The 22519-nt window shown below is 38.7% G+C and overlaps 1 protein-coding gene across 1 annotated transcript in view; it reads right to left on the reverse strand.

The window, feature by feature from the left end:
- Nucleotides 1-15830, reverse strand: part of LOC128686064 (cytosolic carboxypeptidase 1-like) — a 224920-nt gene extending 209090 nt beyond the window's left edge. Inside the window, exons 1-7 of the mRNA XM_070080124.1 lie at nucleotides 15715-15830; nucleotides 12670-12813; nucleotides 8627-8842; nucleotides 8033-8287; nucleotides 7753-7915; nucleotides 7481-7615; nucleotides 7035-7143 (exon numbers count right to left, since the gene is read on the reverse strand). Of these exons, the coding sequence (XP_069936225.1) occupies nucleotides 7035-7143; nucleotides 7481-7615; nucleotides 7753-7915; nucleotides 8033-8287; nucleotides 8627-8822 (858 nt within the window). The 5' untranslated portion in view covers nucleotides 8823-8842; nucleotides 12670-12813; nucleotides 15715-15830. The remainder of the gene's footprint in view (nucleotides 1-7034; nucleotides 7144-7480; nucleotides 7616-7752; nucleotides 7916-8032; nucleotides 8288-8626; nucleotides 8843-12669; nucleotides 12814-15714) is intronic.
- Between the last annotated feature and the right edge of the window lie 6689 nt (nucleotides 15831-22519).

A 22519-nucleotide genomic window follows, 5' to 3' on the forward strand; every position in this document is an offset into this window, starting at 1 on the left:
AAGAAGAAGAGGAGGAGGAGGAAGAAGAAGAATACGTAATGATAACAATAATACATAATAATAATAATACATAATAATAATAATACATAATAATAATACATAATAATAATAATAGGTAATAATAAATGTGATGTCACCGTGGTTGTTTAATATATTTATAGATGGGGTTGTAAGAGAAGTAAATGCGAGGGTCTTGGCAAGAGGCGTGGAGTTAAAAGATAAAGAATCACACACAAAGTGGGAGTTGTCACAGCTGCTCTTTGCTGATGACACTGTGCTCTTGGGAGATTCTGAAGAGAAGTTGCAGAGATTGGTGGATGAATTTGGTAGGGTGTGCAAAAGAAGAAAATTAAAGGTGAATACAGGAAAGAGTAAGGTTATGAGGATAACAAAAAGATTAGGTGATGAAAGACTGAATATCAGATTGGAGGGAGAGAGTATGGAGGAGGTGAACGTATTCAGATATTTGGGAGTGGACGTGTCAGTGGATGGGTCTATGAAAGATGAGATGAATCATAGAATTGATGAGGGAAAAAGAGTGAGTGGTGCACTTAGGAGTCTGTGGAGACAAAGAACTTTGTCCTTGGAGGCAAAGAGGGGAATGTATGAGAGTATAGTTTTACCAACGCTCTTATATGGGTGTGAAGCGTGGGTGATGACTGTTGCAGCGAGGAGAAGGCTGGAGGCAGTGGAGATGTCATGTCTGAGGGCAATGTGTGGTGTGAATATAATGCAGAGAATTCGTAGTTTGGAAGTTAGGAGGAGGTGCGGGATTACCAAAACTGTTGTCCAGAGGGCTGAGGAAGGGTTGTTGAGGTGGTTCGGACATGTAGAGAGAATGGAGCGAAACAGAATGACTTCAAGAGTGTATCAGTCTGTAGTGGAAGGAAGGCGGGGTAGGGGTCGGCCTAGGAAGGGTTGGAGGGAGGGGGTAAAGGAGGTTTTGTGTGCGAGGGGCTTGGACTTCCAGCAGGTATGCATGAGCGTGTTTGATAGGAGTGAATGGAGACAAATGGTTTTTAATACTTGACGTGCTGTTGGAGTGTGAGCAAAGTAACATTTATGAAGGGATTCAGGGAAACCGGCAGGCCGGACTTGAGTCCTGGAGATGGGAAGTACAGTGCCTGCACTCTGAAGGAGGGGTGTTAATGTTGCAGTTTAAAAACTGTAGTGTAAAGCACCCTTCTGGCAAGACAGTGATGGAGTGAATGATGGTGAAAGTTTTTCTTTTTCGGGCCACCCTGCCTTGGTGGGAATCGGCCAGTGTGATAATAAAATAAAAATAAAAATAATAAATGTTCACCCATGACAGTAACAAGATAAGGGGAGATAACATCTGATAAGTGCTGACGTTTGATGAGGGTAAATGAGGGTAGAGCTGATGCCAAAAGATGAGATAAACATCTCCCTCCCTTTGTTTTTGCTGGTATACTAACATTTCTGTCTTGTCTATTTGCCTGTCTGTCAAGCTCCCTGTCTATCCGTCTAGCTCTCTGTCTCAGAGAGCCAAAAGACTGCGTCATCACTTTTACTCACATCTTCAAGCAGAGTATAGCACTTTGTCTGGGTTTCTTGGGTTATCCTAGGTAATTTATACTATGTATACTTATATTTATGTGTACCTGTGAGACAGAGATAAAAAGACAGATAGAATGAGGGAGTAAGATAATTAGATAGAATGGAGGAAGGGAAGCAGCATCCGACCCCATTGTTTTGACAGGCGGGAGGGGGGAGTGAGTAATGAGACAATATGTCATTTTGACAGCTGCCGACTCCTGGTAATTTACACTATGGAGGAGGAGGAGAAGGAGAAGGAGGAAGAGTAGGGGGAAGAGGAAGAAGAGGAGGAGGAGGAAGAGGTGTTGGAGGAAGAGGAAGAGTAGGACAAAGAGGAATAAGAGGAAGAGGAGGAGGAAGAGGAATAGTAGGAGGAAGATCAGGGGGAAGAGGAAGAAGAGGAGGAGGAGGAGGAGGAGGAAGAGTAGGAGGAAGAGGAAGAGGAAGAAGAGGAGGAGGAGGAGGAGGAGGAAGAGTAGGAGGAAGAGGAAGAGGAAGAAGAGGAGGAAGAGGAGGAGGAGGAAGAGGAGGAGGAGGAAGAGGAAGAGTAGGAGGAAGAGGAATAAGAGGAAGAGGAATAGTAGGAGGAAGATTAGGGGGAAGAGGAGGAAGAGGAAGAAGAGGAGGAGGAGGAGGAAGAGTAGGAGGAAGAGTAGGAGGAAGAGGAAGAAGAGGAGGAGGAGGAAGAGGAAGAGTAGGAGGAAGAGGAAGAGTATCAGGAAGAGTAGGGGGAAGAGGAGGAAGAGTAAGGGGAAGAGGAGGAAGAGGAAGAGGAGGAGGAGGAGGGTGGAACACTAGTACACTGGTACTGGTACACTAACATTTCTGTCTGTCTATTTGTCTGTCTGTCAAGCTCCCTGTCTATCTGTCTATCCGTCTAGCTCTCTGTCTCGGAGAGCCACAAGACTGTGTCATCACTTTTACTCACATCTTCAAGCAGAGTATAGCACTTTGTCTGGATTTCTTGGGTTATCCTAGGTAATTTATACTATGTATACTTGTATTTATGTGTACCTGTGAGACAGAGATAGACAGACAGATAGAAAGAGAGAGACAGATTGAAAGAGATAGAATGAGGGAGAAAGATAAAACACCATTGTGTATGACACCATGTTTCAGAGTTCCACAAGCTGCAGAACTAATAGGAATATGTTCAGCGACTGTATATTGGTATATATATTATAGAACAATAATAATAAACAATGTTTTGTATTGTTTGTTTTTGTAAACAAGTTTTGTAAACAATATATTGATAATTATGTTTGTGTGCTTATTGTGTTGTATACAACGAGTGTATATATGTACATTGCACCTTACTTTGGTCTCATAGGCCACATAAGTTATGTGAAGAAATAAAATAGTGAAAAAAACAACAAACCTTCAAATACAAGTAAACTAAAGTATACAGGGTGAGCGGCAGTCGCCGCTGTTGCCATACGCGGCTCATTTTCTGCAAACTTCATGCATCCATATCTCCGTAAGTATTGATGGTAAATTTTTTTTGTTTATCCTATAATGTTTAGAAAAAAAAGCTCTATTTTTTCATAAGAAAAAATAATTTTTTTTTTTTGAAATTTGGCCGACCCTGAGAACGAGTTTCGGAGAGGGCCTGTCGACCCTCAAAGGGTTAAAAACAGAGTAAGGGAGCTAGTAGATGGGGAGATGGAGGTATTAGGTAGATGGCGAGAATATTTTGAGGAACTTTTAAATGTTGAGGAAGAAAGGGAGGCGGTAATTTCATGCACTGGCCAGGGAGGTATACCATCTTTTAGGAGTGAAGAAGAGCAAAATGTAAGTGTGGGGGAGGTACGTGAGGCATTACGTAGAATGAAAGGGGGTAAAGCAGCAGGAACAATGGGATGATGACAGAAAGGTTAAAAGCAGGGGGGGGGATATAGTGTTGAAGTGGTTGGTACTTTTGTTTAATAAATGTATGAAGAGGGGAAGGTACCTAGAGATTGGCAGAGAGCATATGTATAGTCCCTTTATATAAAGAGAAGGGGGACAAAAGAGATTGTAAAAATTATAGAGGAATAAGTTTACTGAGTATACCAGGAAAAGTGTACGGTAGGGTCATAATTGAAAGAATTAGAGGTAAGACAGAATGTAGGATTGCGGATGAGCAAGGAGGTTTCAGAGTGGGTAGGGGATGTGTAGAGCAAGTGTTTACATTGAAGCATATATGTGAACAGTATTTAGATAAAGGTAGGGAAGTTTTTATTGCATTTATGGATTTAGAAAAGGCATTTGATAGAGTGAATAGGGGAGCAATGTGGCAGATGTTGCAAGTATATGGAATAGGTGGTAAGTTACTAAATGCTGTAAAGAGTTTTAATGAGGATAGTGAGGCTCAGGTTAGGGTGTGTAGAAGAGAGGGAGACTACTTCCCGGTAAAAGTAGGTCTTAGACAGGAATGTGTAATGTCACCATGTTTTTTTTTTGTTTTTTTTCAACAAGTCGGCCGTCTCCCGCCGAGGCAGGGTGACCCAAAAAAAAAGAAAGAAAATCCCCAAAAAGAAAATACTTTCATCATCATTCAACACTTTCACCATACTCACACATTATCACTGTTTTTGCAGAGGTGCTCAGAATACAACAGTTTAGAAGCATACACATATAAAGATACACAACATATCCCTCCAAACTGCCAATGGTTGTTTAATATATTTATAGATGGGGTTGTAAAAGTAAATGCTAGGGTGTTCGGAAGAGGGGTGGGATTAAATTATGGGGAATCAAATACAAAATGGGAATTGACACAGTTACTTTTTGCTGATGATACACTGTGCTTATGGGAGATTCTAAAGAAAAATTGCGAAGGTTAGTGGATGAGTTTGGGAGTGTGTGTAAAGTTTAAAGTGAACATAGAAAAGAGTAAGGTGATGAGGGTATCAAATGATTTAGATAAAGAAAAACTGGATACCAAATTGGGGAGGAGGAGTATGGAAGAAGTGAATATTTTCAGAAACTTGGGAGTTGACGTGTCAGTGGATGGATTTATGAAGAATGATGAGGGAAAAAAGTTGAGTGGTGCGTTGAGGTATACGTGGAGTCAAAAAACGTTATCTATGGAGGCAAAGAAGGGAATGTATGAAAGTATAGCAGTACCAACACTCTTATACGGGTGTGAAGCTTGGGTTGTGAATGCAGCAGCGAGGAGGCGGTTGGAGGCAGTGGAGATGTCCTGTCTAAGGGCAATGTGCAGTGTAAATATTATGCAGAAAATTAGGAGTGTGGAAATTAGGAGAAGGTGTGGAGTTAATAAAATATTAGTCAGAGGGCTGAAGAGGGGTTGTTGAGGTGGTTTGGTCATTTAGAGAGAATAGTATGACATGGAGAGCATTTAAATCTGTAGGAGAAGGAAGGCTGGGTAGGGGTCGTCCTCGAAAAGGTTGGAAGGGGTAAGGGAGGTTTTGTGGGCGAGGGGCTTGGACTTCCAGCAGGCGTGCATGAGCGTATTCGATAGGAGTGAATGGAGACGAATGGTACAGTGGACCCCCGGTTCACGAAGTCATCGGTAACCGATAAATCCGGTATCCGAAGCATTACATCGCAAAAAATTTGCCTCGATTCCCATTACAAACCCGGTATGCGATACGATTCATACCAGACGTGTCCATGTGTGGCCTGAACTGCCCCATGTGTGCCAGTGTTTACAAGCCAGCCAGTGTGTGCACATCTAAGGATAAATTTAGTACATTCCATATTATCCACATTATCACTGGTTTTGGTGCTTGTTTCTGCAAAATAAGTCACCATGGGCCCCAAGAAAGCTTCTAGTGCCAACCCATCGAGACCAAGGGTGCTAATGACTATTGAAATGAGGAAAGAGATAATTGCAAAGTATGAAAGTGGAGTGCATGTGTCGGACCTGGCCAAGTTGTATAGAAAATCCCAATCAACCATCTCTACTATAGTGAGCAGGAAAACGGCAATCAAGGAAGCTGTTCTTGCAAAAGGTGCAACTGTGATTACAAAACAGCAATCGCAAGTGTTAGAAAATGTTGAGAGACTGTTATTGGTGTGGATAAATGAAAAACAGATAGCTGGAGATAGCATCTCTCAAGCGATCATTTGTGAAAAGGCTAGGCAGTTGCATGAGGATTTAATTAGAAAAATGCCAGCAACTAGTGGTGATGTGAGTGAATTTAAGGCCAGCAAAGGTTGGTTTGAAAGATTTAAGAATCGTAGTGGCATACATAGTGTGATTAGGCATGGTGAGGCTGCCAGTTCAGACCAAAAAGGAGCTGAACATTAAAAACTTCGACACTCTCCCCTCCTCCCATCCCATCAATCATCAAAAGATCTTCATTAAAGGTAAGTGTCAATTATTCTATTGTGATTATTCTATTGTTATTATTCCTATTGTAATTATTCTATTGCATTAAACTTAATATTTTACGTGGTAAAATTTTTTTTTTCGTACTCTTGGGTGTCTTGCACGGATTAATTTGATTTCCATTATTTCTTATGGGAAAAATTGATTCGCTTTCCAATAATTTTGCTTTATGATGAGCTCTCAGGAACGGATTAATAACGTGAACCGGGGGTCCACTGTATTTGGGACCTGATGATCTGTTGGAGTGTGAGCAGGGTAATATTTAGCGAAGGGATTCAGGGAAACCAGTTATTTTTATACAGCCGGACCTGAGTCCTGGAAATGGGAAGTACAATGCCTGCACTCTAAAGGAGGGGTTTCGGGATATAAGCAGTTTGGAGGGATATGTTGTGTATCTTTATACGTATATGCTTCTAAACTGTTGTGTTCTGAGCACCTCTGCAAAAACAGTGATTATGTGTGAGTGAGGTGAAAGTGTTGAATGAAGATGAAAGTATTTTCTTTTTGGGGATTTTCTTTCTTTTTTCGGTCACTCTGTCTCGGTGAGAGACGGCTGACTTGTTGAAAAAAAAAAAATTAGTATTTATTACTGTGGTGTTAAGACTAGAGGGACACTCTTAGTGAACGAGTAACAAAGGCATGTTTATATGCTATATAACGTGTTTTTATACAATTTTGAAGAAAATATCATAGATGGATTAATGAAAATGTCTATATTAACCTACTAAGACATTTAATGTGCCCAAGAGTTATTATTATCAGTATTAGTATCACAAACGTATGAGCGGTCCAGGCAGACGTGTCTGATACGAACAATTTCTGAGTGGATGTACGAAACCCGAGGTAAAAATTCGCCAAAAAAGTGGTCAAAATCTGAACTGTATGATATCCGGACTGGATGAAATCCAGGGGTCCAATGTACTATAAAATTACTATTCAGCACAATACTGTACTGTAGTACTACAGCTTACAATACCCAGAAGTTGTCATCTTCAGATGACAACTGATCATGAAATATTAATTTCATAATTTTGGCATTGTCATACACCTCTCCCAAACTGGTCAATTAATGAGAGGTTTTACTGCACATACAGTATTGTATATTACTGAGTTTTTTCTGTGGAATATTTGAACTCACCTGAATTACTCTGCGCAGATTACCACTTTCAAACCTAGATTCAAAGTTGAGGTGGCTGACGGTTGTATCTCGTTTGCCAACACGTTTTTCATCACAATTGCTTAGCAGTCTATAATGGTAAATGGATAAATTATTGAAGGTAGCATTTGCTGAGAAGATGGAGATGCTTTCCACCCTCATGTACAAAACAGAGAGGTAAATTGAGATTAATCGCTCATAAAATTAATATTAATATAAAAAATGTGAATTCTGTTAAGAACAGTTACATATACAGTATAATAAAGTTGGAAAGCTAAAGGAAATCCCAATCCAAAAAACATTAGTTTAGCCCTGTCACTAATCTAGTTCAGAGAGATGGAGTATCATTATCTTTACTATACTTAACTATTTACCAAACTGAGAGGTATAAAAAAATTAATTAGGATTTAGATATCAACATACAGTACCTGGAAGGACTTTCAGTGGAAGTGATCAGCATCTTTGATTGTTCTGTTTCCAGTAAGTAGTCCAAGTCATAAACAACACGCTCCATATAGATTTCTGGGTGAAGTACACGTTCAACAGTTGCGATGGCTTTGCTCCTGATAGGTAATACAGTGTTTTAAATTTTTCACAAAAGAATACGTTTCAAATTTGTCTTCATGATACACTATTTTACACACTAAAATATCACATTGCATTGATGAAATATATTAAATACTGTAGTAATAAACTCCACCTGCAAACTTTGCGGTCCTTTTCATACAATTTCTCAAGAAGACAAGAACCAAACGCAGCCACCATGTCTGGATAGGCAACTTTCACAAAGTTTATAAGACTCTTTGGAGCGTTGGAAGCTTGAAGGTAATGTTCTCTGTTTTCTTTAGGTGTTGAGCTCCCAGCTAAAAATTGCAAATTAAGATTATAGAACAATAATTAGACATTTTTGTCATTATATTTTCATACCAATATGCCAGTTTTACTTTTTGTTTAAATATTTTTCGATATTTAAAACATACCTTTTCTGGTATGAGGCACAGCCTCTTTCATTCTTGTCACATCAGGAACATGAAAATTGTTAAGTTCAGGAAAAAGAGGTTCTAATTTCAACAATTCTTCCATCCTGGGTCTTTGAGGAAAATACTCTGAGATTAAGTCAATTCCTTTAAAATCTCTGGACAACTCAAAATCTTCTTCATCCTCATCCACCTCATCATCTCCTTCATCTTCTGAAGAATCACCATCCAAACCTGAGGTAGGTTTATGAGAAACATCTGCAAGCCATCCACAAGGTTATTCAATAAATGAAGCCATGGTAAATGTAGATAGAGTACACAATAAGAGCAAAATTTATATACAATTTATACAAAATTTTTAAATATAGAAATAGGAAATATCTATTTTTAAAACATTTTATCACCTCTGTAAACAATAATTCAGAGAGGAAACCTTATAAGACTTTTGTTTCATCCTGGATCATTATGATAATGGCTCAGGATAGACCAAAATGAAATCTAAAATTTTCTTTCCAGGTGTGATATTGTGATTTTTATTCTTCATTCTATAGTATTAGTAAAATATTAATGCAAACTAAGGTGAAGCTAGTTTGATACCTGAGCTTGCTTCTGAATCAGCTTTATTTGGCACCTGGAAGGTAAATGCTGAACGTATGGAAGACACAGGTAACTCTCCCTTACTAACACACTTTAGGAAAACATTTGTGGCACTTGCAAGGTTGCTATCAAATTTCTTGTCAGCAGGGCACGTTTGTATAAAACGCTGTGCAATTTCCATGCCATTCAAGGACATTACAGCTTTGCGTCCATGTTCTGAAAAAGAATTCTAGTGATGAGCAAAATAAAATTCTTTGCACATTAATATTTCAGTTGTATAAGAGGTATATAAAGCTAAAAAATTAAATGAATAATTTATTTTAATCTTTTAAATAAAATTATTTTTGATAAAGCAGTTTGAAGGTGACAAAGGTTCTTGAAAATATTAGAAATACTGTAATATTATAATGTAAGGAATACCTATGAATAAATAAAACAACCATGATGTGTACTACACCATTTACTTGTATATGTGTGTATTTATACTAAGTAGGTAGTAGGTTGGTAGACAGCAACTGCCCAGGGAGGTACTACTATCCTGCCAAGTGAGTGTAAAATGGAAGCCTGTAATTGTTTTACACGATGGTAGGATTGCTGGTGTCTTTTTTTTCTGTCTCATACACATGCAAGATTTCAGGTATGTCTTGCTACTTCTACTTACACTTAGGTCACACTACACATACATTTTTTTTTTTTTTCTCAACAAGTCGGTCGTCTCCCACCGAGGCAGGGTGACCCAAAAAAGAAAGAAAATCCCCAAAAAGAAAATACTTTCATCATCATTCAACACTTTCACCACACTCACACATTATCACTGCTTTTGCAGAGGTGCCCAGAATACAACAGTTTAGAAGCATATACGTATAAAGATACACAACATATCCCTCCAAACTGCCAATATCCCAAACCACTCCTTTAAAGTGCAGGCATTGTACTTCCCATTTCCAGGACTCAAGTCCGACTATATGAAAATAACCGGTTTCCCTGAATCCCTTCACTAAATATTACCCTGCTCACACTCCAACAGATCGTCAGGTCCCAAGTATCATTCGTCTCCATTCACTCCTATCTAGCACGCTCATGCATGCTTGCTGGAAGTCCAAGCCCCTCGCCCACAAAACCTCCTTTACCCCCTCTTTCCAACCCTTTCGAGGACGACCCCTACCCCTCTTTCCTTCCCCTATAGATTTATATGCTTTCCATGTCATTCTACTTTGATCCATTCTCTCTAAATGACCAAACCACCTCAACAACCCCTCTTCTGCCCTCTGACTAATGCTTTTATTAACTCCACACCTTCTCCTAATTTCCACACTCCGAATTTTCTGCATAATATTTACACCACACATTGCCCTTAAACAGGACATCTCCACTGCCTCCAACCGTCTCCTCGCTGCTGCATTTACCACCCAAGCTTCACATCCATATAAGAGTGTTGGTACTACTATACTTTCATACATTCCCTTCTTTGCCTCCATAGATAACGTTTTTTGACTCCACATATACCTCAACGCACCACTCACCTTTTTTCCCTCATCAATTCTATGATTAACCTCATCCTTCATAAATCCATCCGCCGACACGTCAACTCCCAAGTATCTGAAAACATTCACTTCTTCCATACTCCTCCTCCCCAATTTGATATCCAATATTTCTTTATCTAAATCATTTGATACCCTCATCACCTTACTCTTTTCTATGTTCACTTTCAACTTTCTACCTTTACACACATTCTCAAACTCATCCACTAACCTTTGCAATTTTTCTTTAGAATCTCCCATAAGCACAGTATCATCATTTTGAATTTGATTCCCCATAATTTAATCCTACCCCTCTCCCGAACACCCTAGCATTTACTTCTTTTACAACCCCATCTATAAATATATTAAACAACCATGGTGACATTACACATCCCTGTCTAAGACCTACTTTTACCGGGAAGTATTCTCCCTCTCTTCTACACACCCTAACCTGAGCCTCACTATCCTCATAAAAACTCTTTACATCATTTAGTAACATACCACCTATTCCATATACTTGCAACATCTGCCACATTGCTCCCCTATCCACTCTATCATATGCCTTTTCTAAATCCATAAATGCAATAAAAACTTCCCTACCTTTATCTAAATACTGTTCACATATATGCTTCAATGTAAACACTTGATCTACACATCCCCTACCCACTCTGAAGCCTCCTTGCTCATCCGCAATTCTACATTCTGTCTTACCTCTAATTCTTTCAATTATAACCCTACCGTGTACTTTTCCTGGTATACTCAGTAAACTTATTCCTCTATAATTTTTACAATCTCTTTTGTCCCCTTTCCCTTTATATAAAGGGACTATACATGCTCTCCGCCAATCCCTAGGTACCTTCCCCTCTTTCATACATTTATTAAACAAAAGTACCAACCACTCCAACACTATATCCCCCCCTGCTTTTAACATTTCTGTCATGATCCCATCAGTTCCAGCTGCTTTACCCTCTTTCATTCTACGTAATGCCTCATGTACCTCCACCACACTTACATTCTGCTCTTCTTCACTCCTAAAAGATGATACACCTCCCTGGCCAGTGCATGAAATTACCGCCTCCTTTTCTTCCTCAACATTTAAAAGTTCCTCAAAATATTCTCGCCATCTACCTAATACCTCCCTCTCCCCATCTACTAACTCCCCTACTCTGTTTTTAACGGACAAATCCACATACATGTACAAGTATATATATACACACCCCTCTGGGTTTTCTTCTATTTTCTTTCTAATTCTTGTTCTTGTTTATTTCCTCTTATCTCCATGGGGAAGTGGAACAGAATTCTTCCTCTGTAAGCCATGCGTGTCGTAAGAGGCGACTAAAATGCCGGGAGCAAGGGGCTAGTAACCCCTTCTCCTGTATATATTACTAAATTTAAAAGGAGAAACTTCAGTTTTTTCTTTTGGGCCACCCTGCCTCGGTGGGATACGGCTGGTATGTTGAAAGAAGAAGAAAAGGAGAAACTTTCATTTTTCCTTTTGGGCCACCCTGCCTCGGTGGGATACGGCCGGTGTGTTCAAAGAAAGAAAGATTTATAGTAAGCCTAGGTAGTAGGATGGTACACAGCAAATGCCTAGGGAGGTACTATCATCCTGCCAAATGAGTGTAAAACGGAAGCCTGTGATTGTTTTAGATGATGGTAGGATTGCTGCATCTTTTTTCTGTCTCATAAACATCATGATTTCAGGTATGTCTTGCTACTTCTACTTACACTTAGGTCATGCTACACTTGCATATACAAGCATATATACATACACACCTCTGAGTTTTCTCCTATTTTCTTACTAGTTCTTGTTCTTGTTTATTTCCTCTTACCTCCATGGGAAAGTGGAACAGAATTTTTCCTCTGTAGGCCATGCGTTTCACAAGAGGCAACTGACATGCCAGGAGCAAGGGGCTAGTAACCCTTTCTCCTGTATACATTACTGAAGTTAAAAAGAGAAACTTTTGTTGTTCTTTTTGAGCCACCCTACTTCGGTGGAATATGGCTGGTTTGTTGAAAGAAGAAAAGAAGATTCAATTCCTGTAAGGGAGATACGTACATGACTTTATGCCAGTGAAAGGCTCTAGATGCAAGTAAATGGAGCTACACTGACCTTCTTTAGATCAAACCTGATTACCTCCCATTCTCCAGACACTGTATGACCCCTGAATATAATAATAGTATGATGATTAAGTCATTCTTGCAGTAAAATTTTCTCTAAGAGGCTGCTTTTATGTGATTAATTGGTGCCCATCTATTCTCCCTTCCTTCCATGCAAACTTACTGTATTCATTCAACTACTGGTTTTTTCCTGTAATATTTACTGCTTGGGTGTAGTCAGGTAAATTATATTCTTGGTATAATTTTTTCTAAACACAAAAAAATCAAAACATGTACAATAGAACTTTTAAATATTAAACTGAAGTAATTAAATACTATTATTTTTCATGGCAAATTTAAGACAAAATCATACTTATTAATTTTTGTAGAAGAAAAGGCCAGAAATGTATCTTTGGTACTAACTCGAGTCACAGACATGAGATAATGTTCCTAAGATTGCCTTGATAACCTTCACCTGATGCCGACGCTCTATCTTCTCCCAGGCATCCAAAATAGCTAACACCCGCTGAAGGCCCGATTCTCTTAGAAGGCGTATGACATTGCTCTCTGAAAATGTTGAATGGAATATGGGAGTGAGAGTTTCAACATAAAATTGCTGAAAGTGAGACAGATGTTAATGACACACTGAAAATATTTCAATTTGTATTTTAAACACTTAAAAACTTTTGCCAGCTCTCACTCTGTAAGTTTCTTTCCAGAAGGCCCCGTGGTTTGCTGGCAAAAGCTTTTGCTTCACATGGTGAGGGGTCTGGGTTTGATTCCCAGCAAAGGGGTGGAAACATCAAACGTGTTCCCTCACACCAGTTGTCCATGTTCACTCATCAGTGAAATGGGTACCTGGGTGTTAGTTGACTGGTGTGGGTCACATCCTGGGACAAAACTGACCTAATTTGCCCAAAATGCTCTGCATAACAAGGGACTTTCTATATAGTAGTACGTATGTCAGTGATGTCAGCTAGGCCTGAATACCTTGCACATGTACATGCTTGTAGTAAATAAAGATATTATTATTATTATTATTATTATTATTATTATTATTATTATTATTATTATTATTATTATTATATTAAGGACACAGACTTCACAGTTCTGTGTTGACCTAATGAAGTGCGACATCCCCATCCCTTGTGGTTCAGTGAGCTAACATCAGACTGTAATGGCTGTGTTCTGAAAAGGCAGCTAATGAGTAAATGTTTTTTTTTTTATTTCTTTAGATTACCTTGGCCACCCAAGGCAAGGTAATCTAAAGAAACAAAAAGAAATCACCATCAATTACTCCTTAGCTGTCATTTCAGAACACAGCCATTACAGTCTGATGTTACCTCGCTGAACCACAAGGGGGGTGGGGATGTCACACTTCATTAGGTCAACACTGGACTGCGATGTCTGTGTCCTGGTAAAAAAGCTAAGGAGTGAGAGCTCACAAAAGTTTTATAATTTAGTTAATCCTTCCTCAACGGGAAAATGCTGATGTACAATATCAAAACAAGAAATATATAATGATTATGAGTGAGTAATATTTGAGGAAAATACAATCTTCATAAGGCATACAGGGAAAATACTGTATTTAACGAACCTTATACTAACTGTAGGAAATAAAAAAGCACATTAAAATTTGAAAAGAAGAGGGGCTCATGGAAAAGATAGGAAAAATGAACTGATAATAAACAAGTGAACAAGAAAGTGGCAGGTAAACATGTGATATGACAATATAAAAAGATATTTATAGACAATACCTTGACTATTAATATAAGACAAATGTATATAGAGGGAGAAACTGAGATCAGAGGGACTGATATAATTTAGATACAGTATTTGAATGAAAAGCAATCCTGTACATGGCAAGAAGCAGCTATTAATTTCATAACAAATTTTTCACAATACTCTACTCAAATAATGTAATTCACAATTAAAGACGAATGAACATAGCATAACATAGTTATGCTGCATGTGCCTGCTGGATGTTTCTGTACATAAAGATTCTCAGTATGTATCAGTACTGTAACTGGAAATTCCATGCTTGGCCCTAACACACAGTACACTTGACACTGGTTCTCATATACTGTACTATACTCTAAAAACAGATCCATGCACTTTGTGTTTAGATATTCAGCAATCATCTTTGCTAGAATATAAACTACACCTTGTAAGTTATTTAGAAACTGCATTGTCATTAAAATACTATTATTACATTATTGGCAGTAAAATGCAAGTTTCTTGTTGCATTTTGTTTACTGAGCATTCTAAATCTTTATACAATATGATAAACACTCCTGATGAGTCTCTCAAGTTAGAGCTAAATATTCATCTTGCTTGTAACAGAGTTTGAATATCCAACATATCTTTATTTGATACAGTAAATTTCTAATAGGGCTCTAAGCATCAATTCTTTATATATCCTGTAACTCTATAAACACTAGTTTTTTAATTTAATTTAGTTTACATAATCCTATAAAAATGTATAGTTATCCATAAATTAGCAAATTAAAAAAAGGCAGAGCAACAGGGTGCTCAAATGTAACCCTGAAATGTTTTAATGTGCACCAATATTACTTGTGAGAATATCATAAAATGACTTAAGCAGTTACTTCCAAGTATTGAGTACTGTAATACTGAGAAAAGCCAACAATGAGACCTGGAAATTATAAGATACACTTTATCCATATTGACATAAATGAAGTGCTACTGCACTGGGTAAAAATTGCCACATTTTGTTAAGTGTTCACATAAAGAATACCATAAACTGAGTTTATGAAATGTGTAATGTCATGGCAAGTAATTAATTCCAAAAAGTGAAGAGGAATCAAACCTACAGTCCTGAAATTATCTGCCCTATTACACTACCAACATTCAGTCATAATGAATATCTCAGTTAATTGACTATAGTGAGTGTTCACATGAAAAATATTAAAATTCACAACTTGCTGCTACCTTCTGAGATGATCATTCAGTGAAAAAATATTCACTGGCTTATCAGCAACAGTTAACACGGTATGCAACATCAACACATACATTTATGAGACGTGTGCAATGCTAGGTACATTATCAAAGAAAAGTCTCATCCCTCAGGCGCTTTAGACTAACAAAGCCCTTGGTGATCAAAATATTTCCTTAATAAAGTTACCTAGTACTGCAAACACAACTCTCTTATCCTTAATGCTTGCAAATTTACAACTGAAATCACAAATGAATAAATTCAATAACATGGGAATTAATTTTAAGGGTAGCTTGCAAAGCTGACTATTTTGTTAATGCAGCTTCTACTAAATCTAAAATTTCAAACACTCAAAAGAATTCAATAAATTAAAGAATGACAGGATATGCACAACCTAATGCTAAATAGAAGAGACACTCATTTTAAAGTTGGAATACTGTATATCTAAAACCTTGCACCATTCCCTGTATAAATAGCCAAGGCTAAACATGCACATTCACCCACACCCTTACCAAAGAAACAGTTAAGAAGGGCCTGGAGATTTTGGCCGTTAGCCCGGATAATGGCTGCTAGTCGAGGGCTCACATTTGCTACAGAGAAAAGTAGCAAATGTGAGCTACAGTTAAGAGATACAAGTATAGGTGATTCTATAACTGAACTCATTAGTAAAATCTACACAATCTTTAATCACAAACTTATCCAATAGCCACAAAAATTATCAATGTAATAACAATTCAAAGTTTAACATTGGATAAATTTGATAAGTTAAAGACATAATATTTAAACAAAACAAGCAAGCACAAATAGCAAATAAAATTTCTGGACATAATATGCACAAAATTTTAAGAAAAAAGGCTCCAAAGGCTTGCGTTCAAGTTAGCATTTCAAGAAACCTATTGGTAACATTAAATCTTTAAATGAAATTCATGCTAACATAGTTCTATTCTACACAGTTTAATTTTTTTTTTCAACAAAAATATCACAGTATAGTAATTAAAAAATAATAATAACACAGGTACCTGTATTAAAGAAAAAACAAATGTTGAAGAGGAAGCTTTAACTGGGAGAGCATTCTGCTTATTAGAGCTTTAAAAATTCATACAAAGGATACAAAACCATATACACCTCTACCTTACCAAATCTGACACATATACACTTCTACCTTACCTAATCTGACACATCTAATAAATAAAACAGACTGGATGATTCTGACTAAAAACAATGTTAAAGTTATACTATATATAACTTATTTCAACCATAAGAAAGCGTATTCCCTTCTCTGAGATTGTGGACTCATGAAAATTTTTCCTTTACTTCAGACATTTTTGAAGGAAGGGGTTTACATATCAAAAGAATTGTACATATTGATTTTTCTATAACATGAATGAAGTTGTTCACTTGATGGCACGGGTATACCTCTATCTTTGATACACCTTTGATGAGTTCCGAGAGTTTCTTAATTCCTGGAGCCACCCATGGGCCAGGCTCATCTGGTGCTTGCCTGTTCAACCAGTCTGTTGCTGCTGGTGGCCCAGTGCCCCACATATCCATCACAGTCTGGATGATCTAGTACCTAGTGAAGATACTTGACCAGTTCCTCTTGAAGACTTCTATACTTGTCCCAGTAGTGTATCTGATATGTTCTGCTTTTCATGGGGTTTATTTTGCACTTCCTTTCATATCTCTCACTCCAATATGTTGTATGGCAGTGTGCAGATTTGAGACAAGGCCCTCAAGTACTCTCCAGGTGAGTGACAATGTGTAGCAATGTAGATGAATACTTCTTAGGTTATGTCACTCAAACAAGTCACAGTTCCTCATCTCAACACATACTTGTATATATACAGCGAGGTATTCACATACAGTATAATACAGGAGGGCCCCACTTATACAGCAGGTTAGGTTCTGTGCTATTGTTGTAAAGTGAATCACAGCCTTTTTTTACTTTCAAATGCATATAAAAGCCTAATAACATGTTTACACTATCATATATTAAGTGAACAATATAGCTAGACCTAAAAAAAGCATATACAGTACACATTACTTGCCTTAAAACATTTTCATCCTTACCTTATAGTGAGTGTGCATATATTTATCATAGGAAGTCTGAATAAATGAAGAATAGGTATAACTGAAAACCACTGTCAAACGGGGCCTCCCTGTACTGTAAAAGATGCTATCAAAAAGTCCCATATTCGAATTTTTGTGCACTTCCTGAGTGAAATATGGTGGCAGTGTAGATCACACTGCTCAGTACACCCCTTTGTGAAGTAGCAAGGAGACTTTTAGAGTGACTGGTCATTCTGCTGAGGTTAGACGGGCATTTTTTGTCATGTCAGCATGTGTGAAATTCAGTTTCAAACTCAGCAAAATGGCTAGCAAAATGCACAAAATGTTTCAACAAACATCTGGTGATGAATGGTTTTCTCGATTCAGAGTAGGTCGATCATTAGTCGAGGATGATGAATGCTCTGGTCGTTCATCAATGTCAAAAACAGATGCCAACATTGAAAAAGTGAAGAAGGTTATTCACAAAGAACATCGTCAGAGTATCCAGAACATTGCAAGAGCTGTGAAAATTTCTTACGGATTATGTCAAAGCATTTTGACTGAAAATTTGAACAAGAGGCAAGTGGCTACAAAATTTGTGCTCTGCTTGCTGACTCAAGACCAGAAGGACCATCATTTTCTAGCCAAAAAGTAACATGGCAGTCATCCCCCACCTTTCCTGCTCCTTAGATCTAGCCAACTATGACTTCTTTCTCTTCCAAAAAATATAAATGGTATTCAATGAGGGGCATTTTAATGATGATGAGGAGATTTAAGCAGAACCACAGGCTGTGCCAGACACTGTTAAGAAAGAAGAATGTTTTGAGAAGTAGCAGAGGTGCTGGGATAAGTGTATAGACTCCCAAGGAGAGTATTTTGAGGAAAGCAAGTTCAACTACCTAGGAAGTGGGTTGGCAGACAGTTTAGTTAGTTTAGTATGTTTATTATGCACCCCATACCCATCCTGTGGGCGGTAGTCAAAGATTACAGAGGTACATAATGGGTCCAGGGACTGGGCCTCAAAGTTTTGATAGCTGAGCAAGTTACAGAGGTAATGAATTCACAATTTACAAAGGTAATGAACTCACAATTTACAAAGGTAATGAACTCCAGGTAGGTCTAGTCACAATCATGACAAGTTACAAAGGTATTTACAGATTACAGAGGTACACAATGGGTCCAGGGACTGGGCTCCAAAGTTTTGATGGCTGAACTAGGTACAAGGTGATGAACTCACAAGTTACAAAGGTAATGAACTCACAAGTTACAAAGGTAATGAAGACAGCAACCACACAGGGGAGTACTATCGTCCTGCCAAGTGAGTGTTAAATGGAAACCTGCAATTGTTTTACATGATGGTAGGATTGCTGGTGTCATTTTTTTGTCTCATAAACACACAAGATAACAGGTATATCTTGCTACTTCTACTTACACTTAGGTCACACTACAAATGCATGTACATGCATATATATCAGGTTCCTATGTTATTTGTATTGTTTATTATGTCATATTAGATCAATTGTGATAGATAAATAAGCCATAGAGTTGACATTAGCATCATATTGAAGGAGAATTTTGTAATGTCTCCAAACAATAAACTCCCCTCTGCCACCAGCACCACTACATAGCCACATATGTAATGACATATTTCATTCATTCTAGAGTATATATCAGGTGTCTATGTTATTTATATTGTTTATTATGTCATATTAGATCATTTGTAATAGATAAAAAAGCTGTAGAGTTGATATTAGCGTTATATAGAAGTGTATTTTTCCTGCCTCTGAGAGCAGGAATTCCGTCAGAATGGATTAATGGCTTTTCAATTAATTTCAATTAGGAAAATTGACTCAGCATAAGAACAAATCAGGATACGAACAAGGTCACGGAACAGAATAAGTTCTTAAGGCGAGGTTCCACCGTATTACCCTGCACACACTCCAACAGCTCCTCCGGTCCCAAAAACCATTCATCTCCATTCACTCCTATCTAACACACTCACACATGCTTGCTGGAAGTCCAAGCCCCTTGCCCACAAAACCTCCTTTACCCCTCCAACATTTTTGAGGACAACCCCTACCCCACCTTCCTTCCCCTACAGATTTATATGCTCTCCAAGTCATTCTACTTTGATCCATTCTCTCTAAATGACCAAACTACCTCCACAACCCCTCTCAGACCTCTTATTAACCCTTTGAGGGTTTTCGTCGTACTAGTACGTCTTACGCGTAGGGGTTTTTGACGTACTAGTACGCATAAATTCTAGCGGCCTCAAATCTCCCGCGAAAAGGCTGGTAGGCCTAGGTGTGAGAGAATGGGTCTGCGTGGTCAGTGTGCGCGGTAGGAAAAAAATCTGGGACCCAGTGGTGCATTGTGGGAATGCCCTCTTAGTAAACAATGTCCACCATGCCTCGCGGTAAGAAGCTCCTCACTCCTCGGCGAATTGGGACACTTTTGTTCCCCAGTGACAGTTCTAATAGTGATGGAAGTGCCAGTGAAGATGAGTTTCGTGGTTTTAGTGAGGTTTTGACCGAAACTAATGACCATAATATCGGTAATAGTGAAGAAAACCCAGACGACCCTCAGCCTTCCACCTCTGGTGCTGGGCCCTCGTGTTCACGTTCAGTTGTTCCAGAACCCAAGAGGAAACTTCTATTTTCCCAAATCCCAGACTCAGATGAGAGCATGGGTGATGATAGTGATAGTGAATATGAACTACAAGCTCTTCAAACTAGTTCCAGTAGTGATAGTGAAGTGCAATATTCTCCAGTGAAGCGTCAGTATATACGACGATATATGCGCTCTGGAAGTGTGCCATATGTTATACCAAGGGGAAGGAGTGTCTCTCGGAGTACATCCCGTGGCTGTACAACAGGAACAGACAGTGAAAATGACGAAGATACTGTTGCAATTGGGATGGAAAATGTGCGTGGTGGTAGTGGTGCCGGCGGTGAGGCACCAGCAGTGGGCCATGCTGCCACCCACGCTGCCACCCACGCCGCTGCCTCAGCTGATCTAGAACAAAGGCCACCATCCCCCACTCCCCCACCACACCAGCCTCCACAACCACAACCTCCACAACCACAACCTCCACAACCACAACCACCTGTCATTGTCCAGTACCCACCAGCAGACCGCACCTGGGATTGGCAGGAAGCTGTCAATTTTGTTCCAAATCCCCACCAGTTTGATGGCAGCCAAAGTGGAATACGGCCATCTTGTGCACTTGGGAACAATGCCACTGAACTGGAATGTTTCGAGTTATTCTTTGACGAACCACTGATGAAAAGTATTGTCATGGAAAGCAACACATACTACGAGTACACCATGGCAAACACAATACTTTCACTAAAATCATGTCTACACCAATGGAAGGAGGCAACTGTGGCTGAGATGTATCTTTTCTTTGCCACAATAATGCTTATGCCACATGTGTATAAGCACAAAGTGAAATCATACTGGTCAACAGACCCCCTGATTGCAACACCAGGTTTCAGTGATATAATGCCAGTGAATCGATTTGTGCTAATGTTACGTATGCTTCACTTCTCAGATAAAACCAGGCCTGACAGAACTGACAGGTTATATAAGATTAGGAATGTGTTTGTGTATCTGAAACAGAAATTCAGTACTCATTTTTATCCCTTCAGGAAGCTTGTAATTGACGAGTCTTTGATTCTGTTCAAAGGAAGACTCTCTTTCAAGCAGTACATACCAAGCAAGAGGAAACGCTTTGGTATAAAGTTGTTTGTGCTTTGTGATTGTTACAGTGGTCTGGTATTGGATATTATTGTGTACACTGGAAGTTATACATTGCAAAATACCAGGAAGTTATTGGGCATCTCAGGTGATGTGGTTCGAACAATGATAGAACCATACCTTGGTAAGGGGCATATATTATATACAGATAACTGGTACACAAGCCCCTCACTCAGTGATTTTTTGCGAGTGAACATGACAGATGTGTGTGGCACAGTGCGTGCAAATCGAAAACATATGCCCAGGTTTGATGCTGGCACTCGCAGAGGTGAGGTGCAGGCGTTTGCTGCCAATGACATCATGGCATTTCGGTGGCATGACAAACGAGATGTCACACTGTTGTCATCAATTCACCCTAATGAAATGGCAGACAGTGGCAGGCAGCATAGAGAGAGAAATGAACCCATTCTAAAACCTGCAGCTGTGATTGATTACACCTTCAACATGCATTCAGTGGACAAATGTGACATGCAGATTGGGTTTGCTGATTGTGTTCGCAAGAGTTATAAGTGGTACATCAAACTGTTTTTCCATCTTCTGGACATTTCCATGCTCAATGCTTATAATATGTATAAGATGAGCACCAGAAACAAACCACAGTACGGCGAATTCTGTTTGTCTGTCATCAGACAAATAGTATTCAAGTACCAAGGAAATGCACCTGCAATTGACCGCCCACCAAATTATCAACAACTACCTGCTCGTCTGAAGCATGGTGATCACTTCCTGGTAAAACTGCCTGCTACTGCTTTGAAGAAAAAGGCTCAGAAGAGGTGTTACGTCTGTTCACATACAAAAAAACGCCCACAACAACGCAGAGACACTTGTTTTATGTGTGAGGAGTGCAAAACTCCACTGTGCATGACACCATGTTTCAAAGACTTCCACAGGCTGCAGAACTTCTAGAAACATTCCCTGTGACTGTATATGTGTATATAAAATATAGAAAAATAGTAATAAACAACATTTCATATTGTTTGTTTGTGTAAATATTTTCTGTAAACAAAATAATGACAACAGTGTTTACGCCCTTATTGTGTAGTATTGAAAAAGAAATAACTTACAAAATACTGATCATGTTGGCCTCAGAGGCCATAAAAGTTACTCAGAAAAAGAAAAATTGAAAAAAAATTGAAAATAGTACATAAAAAAGTAAATAGAAAAATACCGGGTGACGGCAGTCGGCGATGTTACCATATGTTGTTCAATTTTGGCAAATTTCACACCTCCATATCTCGGTAAGTATTGACGTTAAAATTTTTTTGTTTAGCCTATAATGTTTAGAAAAAAATACTCTATTTTTTCATAAGAAAAAATAATTTTTTTTTTTTTTGAAATTTGGCCGACCCTGAGAACGAGTTTCGGAGAGGGCCTGTCGACCCTCAAAGGGTTAAATCCACACCTCCTAATTTCTACAATCTGAACTCTCTGCACAATATTTACACCACACATTGCCCTTAGACAAGACATCTCCACTGCCTCCAGCTGCATCCTCACTGCAGCATTTGC

The sequence above is a fragment of the Cherax quadricarinatus genome, unplaced genomic scaffold (genome assembly GCF_038502225.1).
Source record: "Cherax quadricarinatus isolate ZL_2023a unplaced genomic scaffold, ASM3850222v1 Contig157, whole genome shotgun sequence".
Taxonomy (NCBI): Eukaryota; Metazoa; Arthropoda; class Malacostraca; order Decapoda; family Parastacidae; genus Cherax; species Cherax quadricarinatus.